This window comes from Neophocaena asiaeorientalis, unplaced genomic scaffold (genome assembly GCF_003031525.2).
Source record: "Neophocaena asiaeorientalis asiaeorientalis breed wild unplaced genomic scaffold, Neophocaena_asiaeorientalis_V1.1 scaffold246, whole genome shotgun sequence".
Lineage (NCBI taxonomy): Eukaryota > Metazoa > Chordata > Mammalia > Artiodactyla > Phocoenidae > Neophocaena > Neophocaena asiaeorientalis.
Genome location: NW_020174551.1, coordinates 3,871,254 through 3,894,157, shown reverse-complemented (window position 1 = coordinate 3,894,157; position 22,904 = coordinate 3,871,254). Strand labels below are relative to the sequence as shown.

Below are 22,904 nucleotides of genomic sequence, written 5' to 3'. Positions count from 1 at the left end.
AATATAAATTTTTATGATGTCTTTTAATCTCCATTTAATAGAATTTCAGAATGAGAAGAGATTTGAGCTAATCTGATATACCCCCCTTATTACACAGTTGAGGGAGCTGGGTACCTGGATTTACCCAAGGTGATGCAGCTAATTAGTGGTGGAAATAGGCCTAAACCACAGGTTTTCTGTTTTTCATTGGACTTGGGATAAAACACCTAATTGATCTGTGTAGTGGTGTTGATGTCCCACTCGTCTAAGACTTGCCACATAGCTTAGGTAATAGATAACAGCTTAAACCAAGACCCCATTTACCCCTTTCCTCCTCTAGGTATCAACAGATCTTTTCTCTGTTCTTGTTATATTTGCCAGTGTATACACATAAAAGGTGAATATGGCATAATGCATCTTAAGATGTTTTTATTCCCCTTGGCAGGTATGGAGAATACAGAATCCCAAACAAAGCACTGAACAAAGAAGACCATTATGTGGGCCACTGGAAAGAAGGAAAAATGTGTGGTCAAGGAGTCTATAGGTAATAGCATTAGAAATGTTGCTGGACTGGTTGGTGTTGCTTTTTCAAAGAATCATTTAAACCTAAATGTTTGTGTAGCCAAAGTTTCCAAGCAGTAAGTTTTATTTATTCTTCTTATGACTGAAGCTATATAGAGTCTTCTTTAAAAGGTCAACCTCTCATCTATCATAAGATGAAAATATTAGGTTATTATTTAGTTCTTCACAAAACTGTGTAAACCTTGTAAACCATAACTTTCTCATAGAATCTCCTAAATATCTTGCTTGTAAATTTATCTTATATTTACTGCATGACTCTGATATGGACAAAGCCTGTCATTCTTTCAGAGATGACTCAGTATTTCATTTTCCCGTAAGGGACTAAATACACATTTTTCCCCATGTTAACACAAAATACCGCCCACAACATCTTCAACTTCTTAGACTCAGTCATTCAAAAATGAGATTTTTATCTCAAGCCAAAATAGTCTTGAGAAAGGAAAGCGGAGCTGGAGGAATCAGGCTCCTGGACTTCAGACTATACTACAAAGCTGCAGTAGTCAAGACAGTATGGTACTGGCACAAAAACAGAAATATAAATCAATGGTACAGGAAAGAAAGCCCAGAGATAAACCCACGCACATATGGTCACCTAATCTATGATAAAGGAGGCAAGAACATACAATGGAGAAAAGACAGCCTCTTCAATAAGTGGTGCTGGGAAAACTGGACAGCTACATGTAAAAGAATGAAATTAGCACACTCCCTAACACCATACACAAACATAAACTCAAAATGGATTAAAGACCTAAATGTAAGGCCAGACACTATCAAACTCTTAGAGGAAAACATAGGCAGAACACTCAATGACATAAATCACAGCAAGATCCTTTTTGACCCACCTCCTAGAGAAATAGAAATAAAAACAAAAATAAACAAATGGGACCTAATGAAACTTAAAAGCTTTTGCACAGCAAAGGAAACTATAAATAAGACGAAAAGACAACCCTCAGAATGGGAGAAAATATTTGCAAATGAAGCAACTGACAAAGGATTAATCTACAAGCAGCTCATGCAGCTCAATATCAAAAAAACATACAACCCAATCCAAAAATGGGCAGAAGACCTAAACAGATATTCCTCCAAAGAAGATATACAGATTGCCAACAAACACATGAAAGGATGCTCAAGATCACTAATCATTAGAGAAATGCAAATCAAAACTACAATGAGTTATCCCCTCACACCGGTCAGAATGGCCAACATCAAAAAATCTACAAACAATAAATGCTGGAGAGTGTGTGGAGAAAAGGGAACCCTCTTGCACTGTTGGTGGAAATGTAAACTGATAACAGCCACTGTAGAGAACAGTATGGAGGTTCCTCAAAAAACTAAAAATAGAACTACCCTTTGACCCAGCAATCCCACTACTGGGCATATACCCTGAGAAAACCATAATTCAAAAAGAGTCATGTGCCAAAATGTTCATTGCAGCTCTATTTACAATAGCCAGGACATGGAAGCAACCTAATCATCCATCAACACGTGAATGGGTAAAGAAGATGTGGCACATATATACAGTGGAATATTACTCAGCCATAAAAGAAACGAAATTGAGTTATTTGTAGTGAGGTAGATGGACCTAGAGTCTGTCGTACAGAGTGAACTATGTCGGAAAGAGAAAAACAAATACCAAATTCTAACACATACATATGGAACCTAAAAAAAAGGTTCTGAAAAACCTAGGGGCAGGACAAGAGTAAAGACACAGACATAGAGGATGGACTTGAGGACACGGGGAGGGGGAAGGGTAAGCTGGGACGAAGTGAGAGGGTGGCATGGATATATATACACTACCAAATGTAAAATAGATAGCTAGTGGGAAGCAGCTGCATAGCACAGGGAGATCAGCTCAGTGCTTTGTGACCACCTAGACGCGTGGGATAGGGAGGGTGGGAGGGAGACGCAAGAGGGAGGAGATATGGGGATAGATGTATATGTATAGCTGATTCACTTTGTTGCAAAGCAGAAACTAACATACCGTTGTAAAGCAATTATACTCCAATAAATATGTTTTAAAAAAGAAAAGCCATGAGAAAAAAAAATGAGATTTTTTGATTGGTGAAAAAGTCGTATAAACAAATAATTACAGCTACCAGTGAGACATGAGTATAATTTTGAATTTCCTAAACTTTGTAAAAATGAGCATCAGAACTCAATGTGCTTGTGATCTTTATTCATTCTTTCTAACCACAGTTACGCCTCTGGTGAAGTTTTTGAAGGCTGTTTTCAAGATAACATGCGTCATGGTCATGGTCTCCTGCGAAGTGGAAAGTTGACTTCATCTTCTCCCAGTATGTTCATTGGCCAGTGGGTAATGGATAAGAAAGCCGGATACGGTGTCTTTGATGATATCACTAGGTACAGTATCCTGCTTCTAATCTCACAATTTAGCATGAGAGGATAAGGTTCCTCTGCTTCTCCAAAAACATGATTTTATGAAGGCTGAGCACCTTAATTTGACAATACTTCGAACATTTTTAATAAGACAGAGTTGTCAGGTGTCATTTTATGCATTTGTTTGTGAACAAAACAACAGGTTACTTCCTTACAAGATCAAGATCATTCAAAATTAACATTGGTACCATTTTCCTTAAAGCTTCACACATAAATAGCTTTTAGTGTCTCAAAGAAGCTACCGAATCTTTGACTGTTATACAGAGAGAAACCTTTAATGCAGTCAGTAGGTAACAGGAGTAAAAGGTTAGGAGGGTCAGTGGAAATTCCCTTTTGGGGTCATAGAATAGTATCTAAACACCTTTCTGCCTAGGTCTTCCTATCAGGTTAGACACTTGTAACCATGCCAGCAACCTAGGAATCAAGCTTGGTTAAATTCAATTAACTAAACCTTGGGGAGAAATATAGTTCTTTTGCCTCTGTATTTGGTTTGGCCTGATTTGCTTTTGGGCTAAATATATATTCTTCCTCTCATATTATTGTCATAATGTGTGATTTAAAAAATTTTGCTGTTATCACTAAAATCCATGATTATTTAATAGGCAGTTTGTACTAATTTTAATTTTTTTAGTGGAGATTAGTAAGGTTTCTCGACATTTGGGTAGGTGAAGAATGAACCTTCTTTTATGATAAATCCCATTTCTTTTAAGTTAGTAAACTTTTGGGTGAGAAAATGTTGTGCATAGGTTTGAGCCTACCTTTTGAGTGACTCATTTTGGTGACATTATTTAGAGTTGAATTCTTGGCATTAATTAAATATTTTAAAGTTATCAAGGAAGTACTGGAAGTATATACAGATCTATGTCTGGTAGACTATAATGTTAAATTCCTGAGAGAACATTGCTCTGAGTAGGATATATTTTACAATCACATTGTCCCATGTTTGAGGAGACAGAGTTGACCACTTTGACTAGAGAAATGGAACAGATACCAACCTAGGGGTGATGCTTGGTACCTCCCATGTGATAATTGTTTTTTCCCCACCTCATCTTTATCATCACTGATTTTTTATTTCATTTCTTTTTTTTTTCTCCTATTTCTTTGCAGAGGGGAGAAGTACATGGGAATGTGGCAAGATGATGTATGTCAAGGGAATGGTGTGGTAGTTACCCAGTTTGGATTATACTATGAAGGCAACTTCCACCTTAATAAAATGATGGTGAGTGGAATATTTTACATATAGTTACTGTTGACTTTTTGAAACTCCTATGTCCTTAACTTTTTAACTCATCTGTTCTACCTTTCCTAGTACTATTTTTCTTGTCTTAAGATTATGTAAGGCTCTGAGGGATGTGACTGTGGGTATCCTAAGTTACTGTGTGTTTTATGTGTTGTGATTTTTGTTTTGTTTCTTCACATAGGGAAATGGAGTTTTACTTTCTGAAGATGATACTATCTATGAGGGAGAATTTTCAGATGATTGGACCCTGAGTGGAAAGGTTGGAAACTTCTTTCTTTCTCTGATAATCTTTTACTAATTTTTTCCTGACCTTTAAAAAAGCTAACCTATAATAAAATTCACCTGTTTTAAGCACACATTTCAATGATCTTTAGTAAATACGCAGAGTTGTGCAACCATTACCACCATCCAGTTTGAGATCATTTCCATCACCCAAAAAGATTTCCTTCACCATCTCCTGCCCATTTGCAGTCACTCCCTGGTTCCTCTTCCAGTCCCAGACAACCTCTGATGGACTTTATAACTATAGATTTGCCCTTTCAGGTCCTTTCATATAATTGGAATCATACAACAAGTATTCTCTTCCCTGTGGCTTCTCACATTTAGTATGTTTTTGAGGTTTTTCTATATTGTGGCATGCGCAGTACTTTATTCCTTTTTATTACTGAATAAAAACCACATTTTGTTTATCCCTTCACCAGTTGATGGGCATTGGATTATTTCCAACTTTAGACTGTTTCCAACTTTGGGCTACTATGTATACTGAAGTTGACTGCAACTTCTTCTTTTCTTCTTCTTTTTTTAGTTGAAATATGGTTGATTTACAATATTGTGTTAGTTTCAGGTGTATAGCATAATGACTCAGTATTTTTGCAGATTATACTACATTATAGGTTATTACAAGGTAATGGGTATAATTTCTTGTGCTATCCAGTATATCCTTATTGCTTATCTATTTCATATATAGTTGTTTGTATCTGTTAATCCCATACCCCTAATTTGTCCTTATACCATCCACTCCCCTTTGGTAACCACAAGTTTGTTTTCTGTATGTGTGAGTCTGTTTCTCTTCCATTTACATTTAAAACTTCTTGTGTGAACATGTGTTTTCATTTCTCTTGGGTGGATACCTAGGAGTGCAATTGCTGGGTTGTATGGAAAATTGATGTTTAACATATTAAGAAACTGTCAAACTGTTTTCCAAAGTGGCTGCATCACTTTACATTCCCATCGTCAGTGTATGAGGATTCTAATTTATTCACATCTTTGGCAGTATTTTTTATTTTCTTTTATTCCTCTTTGTCATTCTAGTGGGTGTAAAGTGATATGGTTTTATTTGACTTTCCCTAAATGACTAATAGACTCATTATAGAGCATATCTTCATGTACTTACTAGCCATTCATCTGTCTTCTTTGGTGAAATATATATTCAGGTATTTTAAGAATTTGCTTGTTTATAGTCTTATTGAATTTTAAGGATTTCTTTATATAGGCTGGATATAAGTTCTTTATCACATACAGGGTTCACAAATATTTTCTTGTAGTCTGTGTCTTGTCTTTTTGTTTTCTTTTTTTTTTTTTGGAATTGTCTTTTTGTTTTCTTAATAGTGCCTTTTGAAGTACTAAAGTTTTTAATTTTAATGAAGTCCAGTTTGTCAAAAAAACTTTATGATGAATTATGCTTTTGATTTCATATCTAAGAAATCTTTGCCTAACTCAAGGTTACTAAGATTTTCTTCTGTGTTTTCTTTGAAAAGTTTTATAGTTTTAGCTTTGAGGTAATTTGTGTATGATGTGAATTAAAAGTCTAAATTGATCTTTTTGCATGTGGGTATCCAATTGCGTCAGCAAGTTTTCCCATTGTATTTTCTTGACACCTTTGTTGAAGTTAATTCACTATAAAATGTGTTTATTTTTGGACTCTGAATTATGTTCCAGTGATCTACATGTCTCTCCTTATGCCAGTACCATGCTGTCTTGACTACTATAGGTTTCTAGTAAGTTGTGAATCAGGAAGTGTAAGTTTTCCAACTTTGTTCTTTTTAATAATAATTGTGGCTATTCTGGATCCTTTGCTTTTCCATATAAATTTTAGGACTGGCTTGTTAAAATCTGCAGAAAGCCTGCTGTGATTTTTATAGGGATTATTTTTACTCTACAGATCAATATGCGAAGAATTACCATCTTAATAATATTGAATCTTCCAATCCATGAATGTGGAATGTCTCTCCATTTATTTAGATCTTCTTTAATTTCTATCAGCAATGTTTTGTAGTTTTCAATGTGCATCTCTTGCATATCTTTGGTTAAATTTATTCCTAAGCATCCTTTTTGATGCTATTATAGAGAGAATTGTTTGCTTAATTTTATTTTTGGATTGTTCATTGCTATTATATAAAAATACAATTGATTTTTGTGTTTTGTTCTTATATCCTGAAACCTTGCTGAATTTATGTATTAGTTCTAGTAGGATTTTTTAAAATGGATTTCTTAGGATTTCTTGCATACAGGATCATGTTGTCTGCAAATAAAGACAGTTTTACTTCTTCTTTTGCCGTCTGGAAGGATTCTTTTTTCTTGTCTGACTGCACTGGCTACACTCTCCAGTAGATGTTGAATAGAAGTGGTAAGAGTGGACATCCTTGCCTTTTTCCCTGTTTTAGGGGAAAAGCATTAAATCTTCCACCTTCAAGTATAATGTAGCTGAAGATTTTTCATAGATTCATCAGATAGAGATAGTTCCATTCTATTCCTAGTTTGTTGAGAGTTTTTATTATGAACAGGTTTTAGATTATGTCAAAGGGCTTTTTCTGTGTCTATTGAGATGATTATGTGGTTTTTGTTCTTTATGCTATTAATACAGCATATTATATTGGCTGCTTTTCTGATGTTAAAGCAACCTTGTTTTCCTGGGATAAATCATACTTGGTCATGGCATATAATCCTTTTTATATATATTGCTAGAATTAATGCTAATATTTTGGTGAAGATTTTTATATTTATGAGGTATTTATTATATTTATGTTTATAGTTTTCTTTTTTCATGATGTTTGTCTTTGGTACTGAGGTAATACTGGCCTCATAGAATGAGTTGGGAAGGGTTCCCTCCTTCTCCATTTTCGGAAAAAATTTGGAAAGCCTTAGTGTTATTATTGCTTCTTCAAATGTTTTAGAGAATTCACCAGTGAAATCATCTTGGCCTGAGCATTACTTGGTGAGAAAGTTTTTAATTTCTAATTTAATTTCCTTACTTCTAATTAGTCTATTCAGACTTTTCATTTCTTCTTGAGGCACTTTTGGTAATTTGTTCCTCTTAAGGAATTTTTCTATTTCATCTAAGTTACCTAATTTATTGGCATAAAGTTGTTCTCTTGGTATTCCCTTCTAACCTTTTTAATTTTTGTAAGGTTGGTGTAATGTCCCATTTCTTGATTTTGTAATTTTATGTCTTCTCTCTTTTTTTCTTGATCTAGTTAAGTGTCTTTTTTTCTTGATCAGTCTTATTGTTTGTCAAGTTTGTATATCTTTTCAAAGAAGCAACTTTTGGCTTCATTCATTTTTCTCTGTTTTCTATCTCATTGATTTTTGCTCTAATTTTTATTATCTCCTTCTTGCTTTGGGTTTAGTTTGCTTTTTCTAACTTTATGAGGTGGAGTTTTAGATTACTGATTTGAGATCTTTCTTATTTTATAATATAAATGCTTACAGCTTTAAATTTGCCTCTAAGTACTGCTTTAGTAGTGTCGCATCAATTTAGATAAGTTGTGTATTCATTTCATTCAGGTAAAACTATTTTACCAATTTTTCCTGTGATTTTTCTTTAATCCACGGATTGTTTTCATACACTCTTTTTGCACATGCATGTACATACAACTTTTTTAAAAGAATTAGGGACTATTGAAAAATGAAAATGTTAACCATTTAGTGCTTTTTTTTCTTGATTTTTAAGATTGAAAATATTTCCTCTAATTCCACATTTTTTCTGACTTTACCTAGGGAACATTGACTATGCCAAATGGAGACTACATTGAAGGTTATTTTAGTGGAGAATGGGGATCTGGGATAAAAATCACTGGAACGTACTTTAAGCCTAGTCTGTATGAGAGTGATAAAGACAGACCTAAAGTTTTGTGAGTAACTAGTGTTAATTATGGATTAATTATTGAATGTTTTGAGTTGTCTTGCTTTTATCAAAGCTGGTTAATATTTCAAATGCAGGACAAGTTTTTAAATTCTTTTTGTCTTTAAACAATGTATAACCTTGAATTGTAAACTGAAACTGCTATAGATAGCTAAATCTGTATTCTTGGCTTAGTTTATAGCTGTAGAGCTTAAATGTTTAAAATGATGAAAGTTCTGTGTGCGGGAATAATCTTACTGTTAATGGTGCAGGTATCCAAGTTGATTGAAAGAGAGATTTTTAAATGGAAGCCCTGCACAACTTGATTTTGAAAAGTAAAGGTCAATCCTATATATACACTGATACACTGCATATATTGGGAAAAGTCAAAGTCTTGAAGTGTATGATGTTTTTCCTCCAAGTTTTTGGCATATGTTTATTTCCCTTTATTGTTTCTAGCTTTAGCTTCGTTTTTGTATTTTGACAGCAACTCAGATTCTTTGTTTTCATGGGAGCTTGATATACTTTCTGTACCATGTTTATTCTTAGTATTTTTAGAACCCAGTATGTAATGCATTTCACAGTTCTCAGTATGAGATGTGCAAGGCACAGGAAGTCCTCATTTTAGCAAGGATCAATTTTGCAACATCAATTCTATGGAAATGTAGAAAGCAAAGGAGTCAGTTCTGACGTGCTTCCTACTTAATTCATATACTTTAGTATCTAATACACCCTAAGTAGCTAAAAACCATCGATTTAAATTTTTATTCAGTTTTTAAACAATGGAACCACCATCAGTTTAGGCAGTTTTTGTCACAGAAGTATTTGCAGTTGTATATTAGAAAGTTTCTGTTCTTCAGGATTTTTGCACAAAATAAGTGATTAATGAGAGGCTGACGTGACCTTATTAGCAGGAAGCTTGGAAACCTGGCAGTGCCGGCTGATGAGAAGTGGAAAGCAGTGTTTGATGAATGTTGGCATCAGCTTGGCTGTGAGAACCCAGGCCAAGGGGAAGTTTGGAAAGCGTGGGACAATATTGCTGTGGCCCTGACTACCAGTCGGCGCCAACACAGAGACAGGTGCGTGAATGCCTGCCCAGCATAGGGCAGAGCCTGGTAGGAAGACGAAACTTAAAACCAGTAAGTTGTCAAGGCTTCCCACATTTAGTTTTTAAATATAACTTAAAAGTCAATTATGTACTTCTGGGTAAGGATGGATAAAACACACCTCCTTGTATTTGCTACTGAACTTAACTATAAAACCTAGGCAGAATGCATGGACATTTATTTGAAACTCTGAAAAGTAAATATCAGCAGGTGTTTTGGGGAAGAGCAGCTGAATTTAGAGTACCACCCAACCAGTGGTGAATTTACTGGGTTTCTTAACTTCAATATTCCTCATCCTAAACCCAGTATAACCTGAAACTAGAAGCAAGCACTGTGGTGCAGACAGACAGAGATCTAGAAAAACCCCTCTCTTTCTGGCTCAAGATGCAGAAAAGAGACTTCCTAAAGCTCAGAAAGAGTGGAAGAGGTACACTGGGTTTTCTCTCTCTCCTCTTTCTCCACTTTCTCATGCCTCAGCCTGCAGGCACTCCTGTGGCAGGGGCAGCGATAGCTGTGGCTGGAGCAGCCATGAAACTGGATGCGTACAGGAGCCAGCACTCTTGCAGGAGTGGACCCTTCTTCTCCCTTGATGAATCATTTGGTCCTGGCCAAACCTCATTGCTCTTTGGCCTCTCTCTCTATCCTCCTACCACTTCATGGAAGTGGGCAGTTTCTGGCTGGAGGACCTACAAGGGGAATCAGAAAATGCTGGGAAGGTCATGGAAAGAGAGGAGCTCTGGAAAACAACCCTGTAAAGTTGTTCATGAACTCCTGGATTCACCCCAGACCTGCATGCGTGGATTTGATCCGAATCAGCCAAACACTTTGAGAACTCAGCTACTAAGTTGACTTCTACCTAGGTCCCAGACTAACACCTCAGTGGTACTCACAGAAAGACCCAGATAGGACTGCAAAGCCCTTGAGAAGTGAACTGACATTGGAACCACAGCCCACAGATGGCTGAAACAAAAGTATCAGCTGTTTCAGAGATTTCCAAATCACCTACACATTCAGTGATTCACTAGACAGACTCATAAGACTCAACATATAGTCGTACTCGCAGCTAAGTTATTACAGCAACACAGTAAGGTTCCACAGCCCAATCGTAAGGGAAGAAGACACAGGCAGAGTCTGGAGGAACCCATGTGCAAGCTTCCCATGCTCTGTCCTTTCTCTGAGGGGTCACACAGAGCACACTCTCTGCCAGAGCAGTAAAATGCAGCCACACATATACAATGTTTCTGCTCAGGGAAGCCCATCAGAGATGCAGTGCCCCAGATTTTTACTGGGGACTAGTCACATAGGCATCCTGTGCTTAGCAACTACCAAAATTCCATAGTCCCAGAAGGAAGCAGATGTTCACCACAAATCACTTTAGTACAGTCTATGGACAGCAAAATATCCTTATCAGTTAGGAAATGTTTCATATTAGTATAGGGAACTTTTAGAAAGCTTAGTTCCCAGGTACCAGCCAAGGGCCAACTTTATAAGCAGGTCCTTGTAAAGGTAACAGTTTCAGTTCTACTATGTTTACTATGTTATGGATGGCAACATTCTCCATTAGGATATAAACAAGACACAAAATCTCGTAACATAAAACTCAAAATGTCCAGGAAATAAACCAAAATTACGTGGCAATGAAAGAACCATGAAAACCTCAACTCATTTGGGGAAGGACAAACCATAGACATCAACAACCCCCTACCATAGATTTTGGAATTATCTGACAAGAACTTTAAAGCAGCTATTATAAAAATGCTCAAATGAGCAATTGCAAACATCCTTGAAACAAATATTAAAATTGAAAGTATCAGCAAAGAAATAGAAGATACAAAGATGAACCGAATCAAAATTTTTGATTTGAAAAATACAGTAACCAAAATTTTAAAAATCACTGGGTGGGGTCAGTAGCAGATTAGAGATTACAGCAGAAGAGTCAGTAAATGTGAAAATAGATTGGTAGAAATTATTTAAAATGAACAACAGAACATGAAAAAAAAGTGAATAGAGCTCTAAGGACCTGAGAGTCTAATATTTGTGTCCTTGGAATACCAGAAGGAAAGGAGAAAAATTGTGGGGCTGAAAAAATATTTGAATAAATAGTGGTTGAAAGGGTCCCAAGTTTGGTGAAAGACATAAACCTACACATTCAAGAAGCTGAACAAACTGCATCCTAGAAAAAAACAAATATCCATGTACAGACGTGTTACATTCAAATTGGAAGGAAAAAAATCTTGAAAGCAGATAGAGAAAACTTTTGCATTACGTATATGAAAACAGCAATTCAAATGGCTGCATACTTGTCAGAAACCTTGGTGGTCAAAAGGAAGTCACACAACAATTTTGAAGTGCTGAAAGAAAAATTACAGATGTACTTTTCATTTCTCTTTTTCTACTTTTTTCTTATTTTCTTCCCTTTTCTCCTTTTCCTTTTTCCTGCTTTTGTTTTTTTCCATCTACCATTCTTCATGTTTCCTTATTTAACTTGGCCGGTCACTTCTGCAGGCATTGACTAGCATTCATATCTAAAGAACTTGCTAATCCCTACAGTATAGGAAGAAAGTTTTGTTTTGTTTTTTCCTGTGTTTGGGATAAATGGGAATTGATTATAGTGTTTCATTCATGAAGTTTATAATTTTTACCTCCTACTCTTTCTATCAGTAGAAAAAATGGAAACTCCCAGGATTGATTAAAGCTGTGGACCTGCCCTTGTGTGGGATGCAGTTGGTCACCCTTCTCTGATAGAGCCCATGTGCATAGACATTGAGACTTGAGCCCTACAGTTAACCTTGGTTAACTCTTGTTGGGTGTTTCCAAGAAGTAAGAATGAAAGAACTTTTGTATAAAACCACATTGCTGCCACAAAGGTCTTATTTGTTTATCTAAATCAGTATCATAATGATAATTGTACACTGTTTCTAATTTCTTATTGATTGTAATCTAATAGAGTGCCATTACCAGAAATTTCAGTTGATGACTAGTATGTGTTTTATCTTAGCCTCTTCATCCGGAGCTTCCCTTTTACCCATTGTGTGCTTACCGCACCACTGTTGTGGCATCCACATTATCTCCTTACTTCTTGAGCTCATTTCCATTTCAGCCTTTGCCATTTGATTTATTTTCCTTAATCCTTAGCTCTCCCTCTCCCCTTTATGCCATTTTTATTATCACTAACAAGTCTATCGCCAGTTTTCTCTTCAAGCTAACGTAATAGTATTTTCCAACACCATGGTTTCTATTGGTGCAACATCTTCATTAATTTATTGTGGTTGGTGTGGAGTAACATTAAATGCTACTTTGAATGACTGTTACATAAACCTAACAGCAGGTCAGTTACCAGTTATGCACACATTTGGGCTGAACACTGTGCTGGGTGCTCCATTTCATCCTTAGTTGGTGACTGTGCTTCACGTGCACTTACAATTATCTTGCTTTCTTGAAATATATGATAGGCTTTCTTTTCTCTTTTTATAGTCCAGAGATATTAAGTCGTTCACAGACTCAGACACTAGAGAGTTTGGAATTCATTCCTCAGCATGTTGGTGCCTTCTCTGTGGAGAAATATGATGACATCAAGAAATATTTAATAAAGGTAAACAACAGTCAAAACCATACCAGCCTTGTGAATTAATGATACAACTGACATGATATATCATTCAAATGTACTCACAGCTTATTGTTACTCATATCCTGTTTTTGCTGTCGAGGTATGTCTTTTGTTAGTTCTCTGACTACTAAAAGCACATTTCTCCCTAAAGATTGACCTATTATGATAGAACTTTATAAATTTTATAAAGTGTTCAAGGGGGTTCTGGACATCTAGGGTCAGAGTTTATAATGGCTTTTTGTTTGTAACGTTAGCAAACTAGAGATTGTATAAATAAAGCATGCTGCCTTCACCCCATGGTTATGCTGTCTTTGCTTCCTTCTCAAACCCTGTGAGATTAGCCCACAGTTTAAAGAATGACATGTATTGACATGGGGGTACAGGAAGGAGTATTAGAAGAAATCAAGGGAACTGAACAGTGATTGTTTCAGAGCATAATCAACTGTCATTATTCAGTTTTCTGGAAAGTAACATTTCATATATTTTTCATGATGTTTATGGTATATCAGAACCTTTCTTTTCTTTTCTTTTCTTTTTTTTCCTTCAGCCGTGCCATGTAGCATTTGGGATCCTAGTTCCCTGACCAGGGATCGAACCTGTGCCCCCTGCAGTGGAAGAGTGGAGTCCTAACCACTAGACCTCCAGGGAATTCCCTTAGAACCTTTCTTTTAATATTCTTTATCAGTATATCCAAAGCTATCTTCCCAAAATGTTAAAAGGATTCTTTCAGAATAAGAACTCCTACTGCATATAATTTGAGTAGACTCAACACTTTAGAAAAGTTGAAGTATTTAAATTTTCCTGGTCCAAAAGTAGACTCTTGACAGTTTGAAAATTGCTCATCATTTATGAAAGTGTTTCTTTTTGGTCGATCAGTTGTTTCTGCTGTTAGTGCACACTGACTGGCTGCATCGGTTCTCTTGCTGCTCAGGCCTGCGACACTCCTCTGCACCCACTGGGCAGGCTCGTGGAGACACTGGTTGCAGTGTATAGAATGACATATGTGGGTGTGGGAGCCAACCGCCGGCTGCTGCAGGAGGCTGTGAAGGAGATTACGTCCTACCTGAAGCGAATTTTCCAGCTGGTGAGGTGAGAGATCATTTCACTGAAGTCATCAAGAAAATGGTTTTATGCCACAGATCCTTCAATAGATTAAATAATGAAAACATGTTTTTACTTTGTGTTTATTCTATAACTATAAAAAAGATGGACGTTAGCCATTGTAACTTACTCCCTTTATGTCTTTCTTACTCATTGGGTATGATAGAAGGCTAAAATAAAATTTTTTAATACCAATTTTGGTATGAAATATAGTAGTCTTATTTGGATTTAATCTCTAGGAAAAATCACGTCTCTAAAACCTAACCACAGAGAAGATAAAGTCTAATACGAAGCTTTAGCCCTGAGTGTTTATGTCCTATTCCTCGACAATAGCCTGTTTGTTCACTCATTCAACAAATGTTTGAGTGCATCTACGTGTTAGCCACCATTCTGGCCCTTGGAGGAATTTATCAGTAAACCAACCCCCCAAAAGAAAGAGAGAGAGAGAAAATCTGTACTCTCATGGGGCTTCCGTTCTACTGGGGACAGAGTAAACAGAATATGTAGTAAGTGAGATAATGATTCATGTGATGGAGGGGAAGAGAATGGAGCTGGAGGTGAGATGCTGCTATTTTAAACGGAAGGTCAAGGAGACATGACTAATAAGGTAATATCTGAGCGGAGACTTTGAAGAAGGTGAGAAAGCAAGCAAGCATCTTTTCGAAGGAGAGGTTCAGGCAGCAAGCAAGTTTGGAACTTATGAAATTCAAGATATTTTACTGGATTTAAGCCAACAAGTAAACGCTGTATTGAGATAGTTATACAAAAGTTTATGAACTTGTCCCAGAAAAACCTCCTTATATTATTTAGCCTCAAAACTGATAAATGCATTTGGAAATGTTTCAGTTTGGAGGGGGCAGTGTTATCTACTAAAAAGATCGCTGGGCTAGGATTGTTTCAGCTCTGACATTAGCTTAGATGGGTGAAGTGAAGATAAGTTCCCTGAACTTTTAAATTTTCTCCACTATAAAATCGGGGCAGGGGCATGGTATAAGTCTACAAAAATACAGAAGATTGCAAACTGCCTGTAAGAGTTAAGGTTTAAGTCTGTAAAAATAAAGAGGACAATAAACTTGTTTATGGTTAAAATCCACCATTTGCATACTAGAGGTGGGAAATAAAATCCAGGGAGAATTCAATGCCTAGGGAAAAAGTCCTCAACAATTTAGCAGCTCAATCATTTGGAAAAGTTTTTCAACAGCTTGGCTTTTTAAAAAAATTTTTTAATTTTTGCATGAATTGAGTTTTCATTTTTTCTTAACGTTGGACATTTAATTGTTTATATTCTGAAAGCAGTGATCTCTGCTTGAAGAGTCAATACACGTTGACCTCAGATGAGATTTGCCAGTAAGAAAAACATATATAATATAGATCAGAATTGTTCATTCTTTAGTAACTAGACAGAAAAAACAGAACAAATAGATTTTTTACTGGTGTTATGCATCGGCAGGCGGACTCTCAACCACTGCGCCACCAGGGAAGCCCCATTAGCTACATTCTTAATTTTATCCTGTAAGAAGCATCAGTTAAGACTCTAAGGAAACTGACTTATTTAGTTGATAGAAAGTTTGGTTTTATTGGTCCTTAAAAGATTAAATAATGGAAATGTGTTTTTACTCTTTTTATCCACTCTAGAGGTGTAATTGTGTAATGATATTCGTTATTCTTCCTTAGGTTCTTATTTCCTGAGCTTCCTGAAGAGGGCACCACAATTCCTCTCTCTGCTCCTCTGCCAACTGAAAGAAAATCCTTTTGCACGGGGAAGTCAGATTCCAGATCTGAATCACCAGAGCCAGGGTGAGTGGAGCTGGGTGGAGATGGTGAGAAAGGGGGTGGGGACCAAGTGATCTTATGCAAAGAATCCCAGGAAAAGTTGTTTTCTCTGGATCTGTTTCCTTCTTTTTAAAATGATACGGTTGGGGGCTTCCCTGGTGGCACAGTGGTTAAGAATCCGCCTACCAATGCAGGGGACACAGGTTCGAGCCCTGGTCCGGGAAGATCCCACATGCCGCAAAGCAATTAAGTCCATGCTCCACAACTACTGAGCCTGCGCTCTAGAGCCCGCGAGCCACAGCTACTGAAGCCCACACACCTAGAGCCTGTGCTCCACAACAAGAGAAGCCACCTCAATGAGAAGCCCGCGCACCGCAGCAAAGAGTAGCTCCCGCTCTCTGCAACTAGAGAAAGCCCACATGCAGCAACGAAGACCCAACGTGGCCAAAAATAAATAAATTTATTTAAAATATAAAAAAAAATTTAAAAATAAATAAAATGATATGGCTGGACTTCGTGATCTCTGAGGTTCTTTTTAGGTCTCAAGTTATGTTAGCCAAACCCCATGAAACTGTAACTACAAATGACTGGGCACAAAGGCTGCTGAGCAAAGTAAATCATTCTGCCCTAGAACAACAGAGAAATCAGCCTTAAAATGGAAACAGAGTGGGCTTTCAATTAGATTTTGAGTTTATGATAAGAATTCACAGTTGGCCCAAGACAAAACTCTGGGGCCATAGGTAGACTTCTCATGTTAACTTCTTACATAAAAGAAGGAATATAACTGCTTCCTTACTCAAAAATTCCCATCTTTACTTTCAAGTTCTAGAAGATAAAGCTCCATGTTTGATTCTGTTTTCAATTTTAAGATTAATGCTCCTCCCTCTCTCTCCAATATTTTGTAGTTACGTGGTAACAGGTTCTGGGTTACTGCTTCCTGTGCTCCTACCTCGGCTCTACCCACCGCTGTTCATGCTTTATGCCCTGGATAATGATCGTGAGGAGGATGTTTACTGGGAATGTGTTCTCCGACTAAATAAGCAGCCAGACATTGCTCTTTTGGGCTTCCTCGGGGTGCAGAGGTCAGTACAGTAATTATGAATGGAACCTAATTGTTTTAACTCAACATGCAAACAGCATTATCGGGAATTTGGTACTTTGATACCTAATTGTATATATGATTTGCAGTTTATTTACCTATTGCATATCTGTCTTCAGCAAAATAGTGATGTTTTAAAATCTTTATTTCTGAGAGTTTTTAGACATGAGTTTGAAATGTGATTATTCTTCTGAATATAAGTAAATAATTTGAGTTATCCTGCTTGATATTTTGCAGTTCTTCAAAGCAAAATACATATTTTCACATTTTCAGAGAATTAATTGTATTCAGTCTTTGGCGTTCTTCTTTCCCTTCTTTTCTCTTCTCTTCCCTCCCTCCCCATCTACAATTTCTCATGTAAAAGTTTAGAAGTGCCCTTTTTTGTTGTAGGGCATTGTTTCTTGTTAGTCCAAGGAAATACTAAGTGATTGTACTTTCTAGAAGTGTTAGGATAAAACTGATCACCCCAACACCCAATAGTTATATATTTGTGCTATCAGAAAAAAGTGAATGAGCCTTAATTGGAAAGTAGATTTTTTTCAGTGGAATGGTTTAATAGTAAAAATGAAGGAACTGTGGAATAGTTACTTTAAATGAGGACAGGGAAGTCAATCTAGTCATTAACTGTTTTTATGGGGACTAATTTACCATAAGGAACAACTTGTATTAACAATGTATGGATTTCGTTTTAGGAAATTTTGGCCAGTGACCTTGTCAATCCTTGGAGAGAGTAAAAAGGTATAGTGGATTTTAGTTTCCTCAGCAAATATGTTTTTATTTGGTGTGGGGGGATTCGAGATAGCAAAACAGTTTCTGTTTTACTTCGGTAATATAATACCCAAGCATGAGTTATTCACTGAAGATCTGCATTCTGCCATTGGTATCATTTATGTTTCTTGTTGCTGCATAAGACAGCTTTCCTCTTTGACCTTTATAAATTCTTTTTTTGCAGGTTTTGCCAACCACAAAAGATGCTTGTTTTGCCTCAGCTGTAGAATGTCTACAGCAGATCAGGTAATCTCTAATTTGTTGAAAATTACATAAATCAAAGGAGCGGTTAGTCTATTAAGATACTGATGAGATCTTATCTTTACCTAAGCTCTAACCCCACCCCCCAACCCCCCAAGATGGTGTCAAACTCAGCCTGAAGATCAGAAAGACTCTGAGACATTTACCTTTTGTTCTACAAGTCCCTTGCATTTTCGAAAGTGGTGGAGAACCTACCCAGCAATTTATCTACATAATCGTATCTTTAGCCAAATGGAAATTAACCAAACTTCTTACTCAGAGAAGAGCATGTATTAGGAAAATAAGGTTCCACATGGGTAAAAGGAGATGATCTATGACTTAGTGAATTCTTTCATGTGAACCATTGATAGTTGGAGGCTTCTTTCCTCAAAGGACCATAGGATTACAGGGATCATCCCTTCCAGTGACTCCTTTTGCCTGATGTATCCAACTTAAGGCACGTGAGCCCTAAGAGGGTATATTTGTATCAAACAATTAGCATCAAATGGCTCTATTAAGAAAACCATAAGATATCTTTTCGTCATTTATTTTTATTTTTTAATTTTCTTTTTAACAACAGCACAACATTTACCCCATCAGACAAACTTAAAGTCATCCAGCAGACTTTTGAAGAAATCTCTCAGAGTGTCCTGGCATCACTTCAGGAAGACTTCTTGTGGTCCATGGATGATTTGTTTCCTGTTTTCTTATATGTGGTGCTACGGGCCAGGTGACCAATCTCTTCTGACTTTATTTAATATCAGTGACATTATTTTAACAAGTCTGCCCCTTGCTTTTCTGAGCTGATGACAGGAACATGCTCCCCCACTGGAAAAACAGTTCATTTCTGTTAACCCTTTTCATGACGGTGTTACCTTTTTCTTGAGCTGTTCTTTCTTTTCCTTTCAAATAGATTCAGAAGTAGGATGTACATATAAATGGAAATAACTCAATATCTTTTTCTTGTTGGGCAGGATTAGGAATTTAGGCTCTGAAGTACACCTCATTGAGGATCTCATGGACCCATATCTTCAGCATGGGGAACAGGGTATAATGTTCACCACTTTGAAGGTAAAGTATAGATATTATTTAATATTTTTTATGTTAAAATCTCTCCTTCACTTATCATATTATGAATCTATCATTAACCTTTTATATAAAACCTTAATGCAAACATTAAGTGCCTTTAGAGCACATACTGTTAATATTTTAAAATATGATAACATATTAAAGTAGAATCATTCTCAAAATACTAAAGCAAATTATTCATTAACCAATCTTCCCTGTAACTTGATCATTCAAATTGTTACAAATCCTTATAAATGTAGACCATCTATATAAATGTAACTTTAAAAAGGAAACAGAAAGAATTCTTAGTGTCCAAAAAAACATTCAACAGTAGAGCTATTTAATGGAATTAAGGTAAAACACAGAAGGCAGTAGGTATGTAACGAATATGAATCGTATCTTCTTTCTTTCCCATTTATTGTAACCAGTAGGTTACAAATGAGATTCTCTGATCTGGGTGCTCTGTAGGGATTGTTGGAAGTCATTTCAGTTCCCCTGCCTTGATTTTTCTTGGAATTTGATACAATCATTGTGAAGTTTATTGGAAGAATAGCAAATAGAAAATGGCAAAAACACTTCTGAAAAAAAGAAAGGCAGAACAGACCCACTGTGTCAGTTAATCAAATGTTATGAAATTATAATAATTAAGATAGTATGTTACTGTCATAGGAATAGACAAATACCTTAGTGGAAGGGATAGCTCCTGTATAGGCAGTATTATAATAAAAATTTGACATATGAAAATGGAAACATCGAACAAAAATGGAAAAGAGAATTATATAATAAATGGTCAAAGTATTGGAAGAGCTTATTAGCAGTTTTGGAGGGAGGGTGGAATCACTCACGTAGCGAATTACAGATGCCTTAGTAAGGTTTAAATATACAAAAAGGGAGACAGAAGAAAAGACAGGCAAATTAAAATGAGAAAAACTAGAATTTAACGTCAGTTTTCTGGCTTGGGCTAATTGTTTAAACTTTTCAACTTAAATATCATTAACATTTATAGCAAATAAACTGAAAAGGGAGGGGACAACTGGGGAAAATATTGGCTACCAATGACTTACATTATTAGTATTTATGTTATATGAAGATCATCTCTAAACATATCACCAAGGAAGAAATGAATTAATATATTTATATAAAAGAAAACGCTCAACCTCACTGCAGATTTAAAGAAAGTGCCATTTTGTCCCTGCTAAATTAGCAAAAGTGTTATAAAATTATACCCAGGGCTGGTGGGGTTATAGTGAAATCAGAATTAGTCCCACATTGCTGATAAAGAGTAAATCACCCTTTTAGAAAACAGTTGTTATTAACATTTATATCAACAACATCAAAAATGTTTCTAGAGTTTGAGTAGTCCTACTCCTAGTGATTTATCCCACGGAATTAAAGAATGGAATACACTGTATATTATTTGGATGAGGTGTTCTTTGTAGTGGAACTCTCAAACCTGGATACTTTCAGAATCACTTGGAGATGCTTCTTAAAAATGCATTCCAGGAAATTCTGACTCACTAGGTCTGGAATGATGCTTAATCTGAACCTGTGTGTTTATCAGACATGCTAGGTGATTCTGATTATAGTTGTTTGTGTACCTTACGTCGATCATCAGCATATTCTACATGTCCAGTCAATAGTGGCTTCACAAATTAAGGTATTTCTGCTTAATGAAGAATATTATACAGCTTGTTAAAAATTTTTTGTCTGTTTTAGAATCAGAGGGAATTTTACAAAATTTTATTTCTACTCATTATAACTTGGCAAAATAGACATGGGATAGGGTAGGGGGACTGGAAGGAAACAGGGAAAAATGGAAGCAACTGGTTTAGTTGAGCTATCAGCGTTAATAAAGGATTTCCTTTCTTAGTCCCATGTGCATTGTTATATTTATGTAATTTCTTTTAAAGTAAAATTTAAATGGTTTTGAACTTTTTTTCAGGCATGTTACTACCAGATCCAGCGTGAGAAGCTTAACTAGGCTGCATAACAGCTTGACAACTGGATTATCTATTCAAAGTGTTTTAGCACCATCTGGCATCTTCCTGTAGTGGCAAAAAAGAACAGTGTTGAAATTAGGACGTTGTATTATTTTGGTTGTTATCTCTGAGCCTTGCTAATGATCGGAGCTCTGAGCCCAGAATAAAAGACTGTATAGTTTAAAGGGAGGATTGAAAAGGAGGTAGAAATCAGATTAGACCAGTCCCTGGCCTGTGTTAAGTTCCCCAAATGTCATACATCTGCTGTTGGAAAAAAGAGGACCCTTCCTACAGTAAAGAGTATGCCAGCTCATGAAGTTGTGAGAAAAAATTCTCGGTATAGCTTCTTACATTAAAGAGGTTGATGAATATTTTTGAGTTTCCGGTTTGCCTGCAGTTACCCCAGACCCCTTTGCAAGAAGCAGATTGTACTTGAAACTATAGTAGCCACACTATGCCTTCCAAAATTCCTCGCAGTCATGTGTGCACCATGCTTCTTTGCTGAGGGAGGGAAAAGAGGAACTTTTAAACTGAAATTTTAACTTTTTCTAAGCTTTCCCACCAGGGTATTCATGATGGGAGAGGTTCTATGCAGTTACTTCTACCATACCCTGACCCCAGACCTGGAGCACATCCAAATAGGAGTCTTCTGCCTCCCGACTAGAAAGAACATAGGAATTTTGTTCTTGGATTCCTTACAATGCTACAGAGTGAATACACTGGAATTCAGACACTAACTCCGAGCTGCTGCAGAACCTCATTCATCCGCGTGCAAACGCTGTATTCCGGGGCCTGTGAATGAGAGCCTGAAGAGCTTTTGCATGCAGGCTGTGTTTTGAAGCAGAACTAGAGACTGGAAAATACAGAAGCAAAGAACTGCATCCATCCTTGACCTGGTGTTGTGGTTCTTCCCTGTACCTTGCACTGAACTCACAGAGGAGAAGAAAGAGGAAACTCGCTTTGGCTTCTCCCATCTCAAAAGTGTTGTGACACCTCAACCCTTTAGCGTTTTGCTTTTTTTTTTTTTTTAATGTCCTATTGTAAGTGTTTGGTTTACACTGTACAAGTAACACTAGTAGCTGTTTTGGATTACGTAGGTGCTCTTCGCCATCTCATCTCCTACACACCAGGGTGAGCGTACGGAGTGTCCTCCTCCTGCTTTGTGTTAATATCTACAGATGTTAATCGATTTTGGAAAAGGATCATGGTTTCTGCTCTACTTTATAATCAAGACAAGTGTTTAGTAAAATAATGTTTTGGAATGTTGGCTGTAATGTAACAGCAATTTTCATAATAAAAGACATTCATGTTTATGAGGTTGTTTATGATTGCGAAAGAAACGACACAGGGCAAACTAAAAATTTAAAAGACGTCCAGGTTTAGTTTTTGGGGGGAGGGGAGTTGCCTGCATTGTAATCTGTGCCTCTTTGTACGGCCTCAGAGATCCCACTGGGGTTTTAGAGATCTCTCTCTTTAAAATAAACACAAACTTACAGCACCTTTGCTGACAAAAAACAAATTAACTTTCTGACCCTAATAAACTGAGGTCAAGGGACTTAAAAGAAATGGTACTATTATTTCTTTGAATAAAAGACATATTTTGATAGTTACAGGTTAAATTTTTTCTCCTCCTAGACAGACTCAAAGAAGGGAAAATGGAGGATTTAAAATTTTGGCTAGAAATGGTAGGCATTAGTTAATTGTATACCAGTTGTAATGTCTTCTCAAGGAGTGTTTACCAGGATGTGCCTGCCCATTATTGGAAAGGGACCGACTCTTAAAGATTAGTTTATGTTGGGGCTTCCCTGGTGGCGCAGTGGTTGAGAGTCCACCTGCCGATGCAGG

The 22,904-nt window shown here is 36.6% G+C and overlaps 1 protein-coding gene across 4 annotated transcripts in view; it reads left to right on the top strand.

The window, feature by feature from the left end:
* Positions 1-22,372, top strand: part of ALS2 (alsin Rho guanine nucleotide exchange factor ALS2) — an 81,727-nt gene extending 59,355 nt beyond the window's left edge. For 2 of the 4 annotated variants that reach the window (XM_024757367.1, XM_024757364.1), the window contains 15 exons: positions 425-523; positions 2,758-2,922; positions 4,066-4,177; positions 4,380-4,457; positions 8,195-8,328; positions 9,230-9,397; positions 12,899-13,016; positions 13,963-14,120; positions 15,807-15,929; positions 16,811-16,987; positions 17,697-17,742; positions 17,957-18,018; positions 18,593-18,742; positions 18,987-19,083; positions 21,613-22,372. In XM_024757367.1, coding sequence (XP_024613135.1) covers positions 425-523; positions 2,758-2,922; positions 4,066-4,177; positions 4,380-4,457; positions 8,195-8,328; positions 9,230-9,397; positions 12,899-13,016; positions 13,963-14,120; positions 15,807-15,929; positions 16,811-16,987; positions 17,697-17,742; positions 17,957-18,018; positions 18,593-18,742; positions 18,987-19,083; positions 21,613-21,723 — 1,798 coding nt within the window. In that variant the 3' untranslated portion in view covers positions 21,724-22,372. Of the gene's footprint in view, positions 1-424; positions 524-2,757; positions 2,923-4,065; positions 4,178-4,379; positions 4,458-8,194; positions 8,329-9,229; positions 9,398-12,898; positions 13,017-13,962; positions 14,121-15,806; positions 15,930-16,810; positions 16,988-17,696; positions 17,743-17,956; positions 18,019-18,592; positions 18,743-18,986; positions 19,084-21,022 lie in introns of all 4 variants that reach the window. The other 2 variants (XM_024757366.1, XM_024757368.1) reach the window with 2 other exon arrangements.
* The last annotated feature ends 532 nt before the right edge of the window (positions 22,373-22,904 follow it).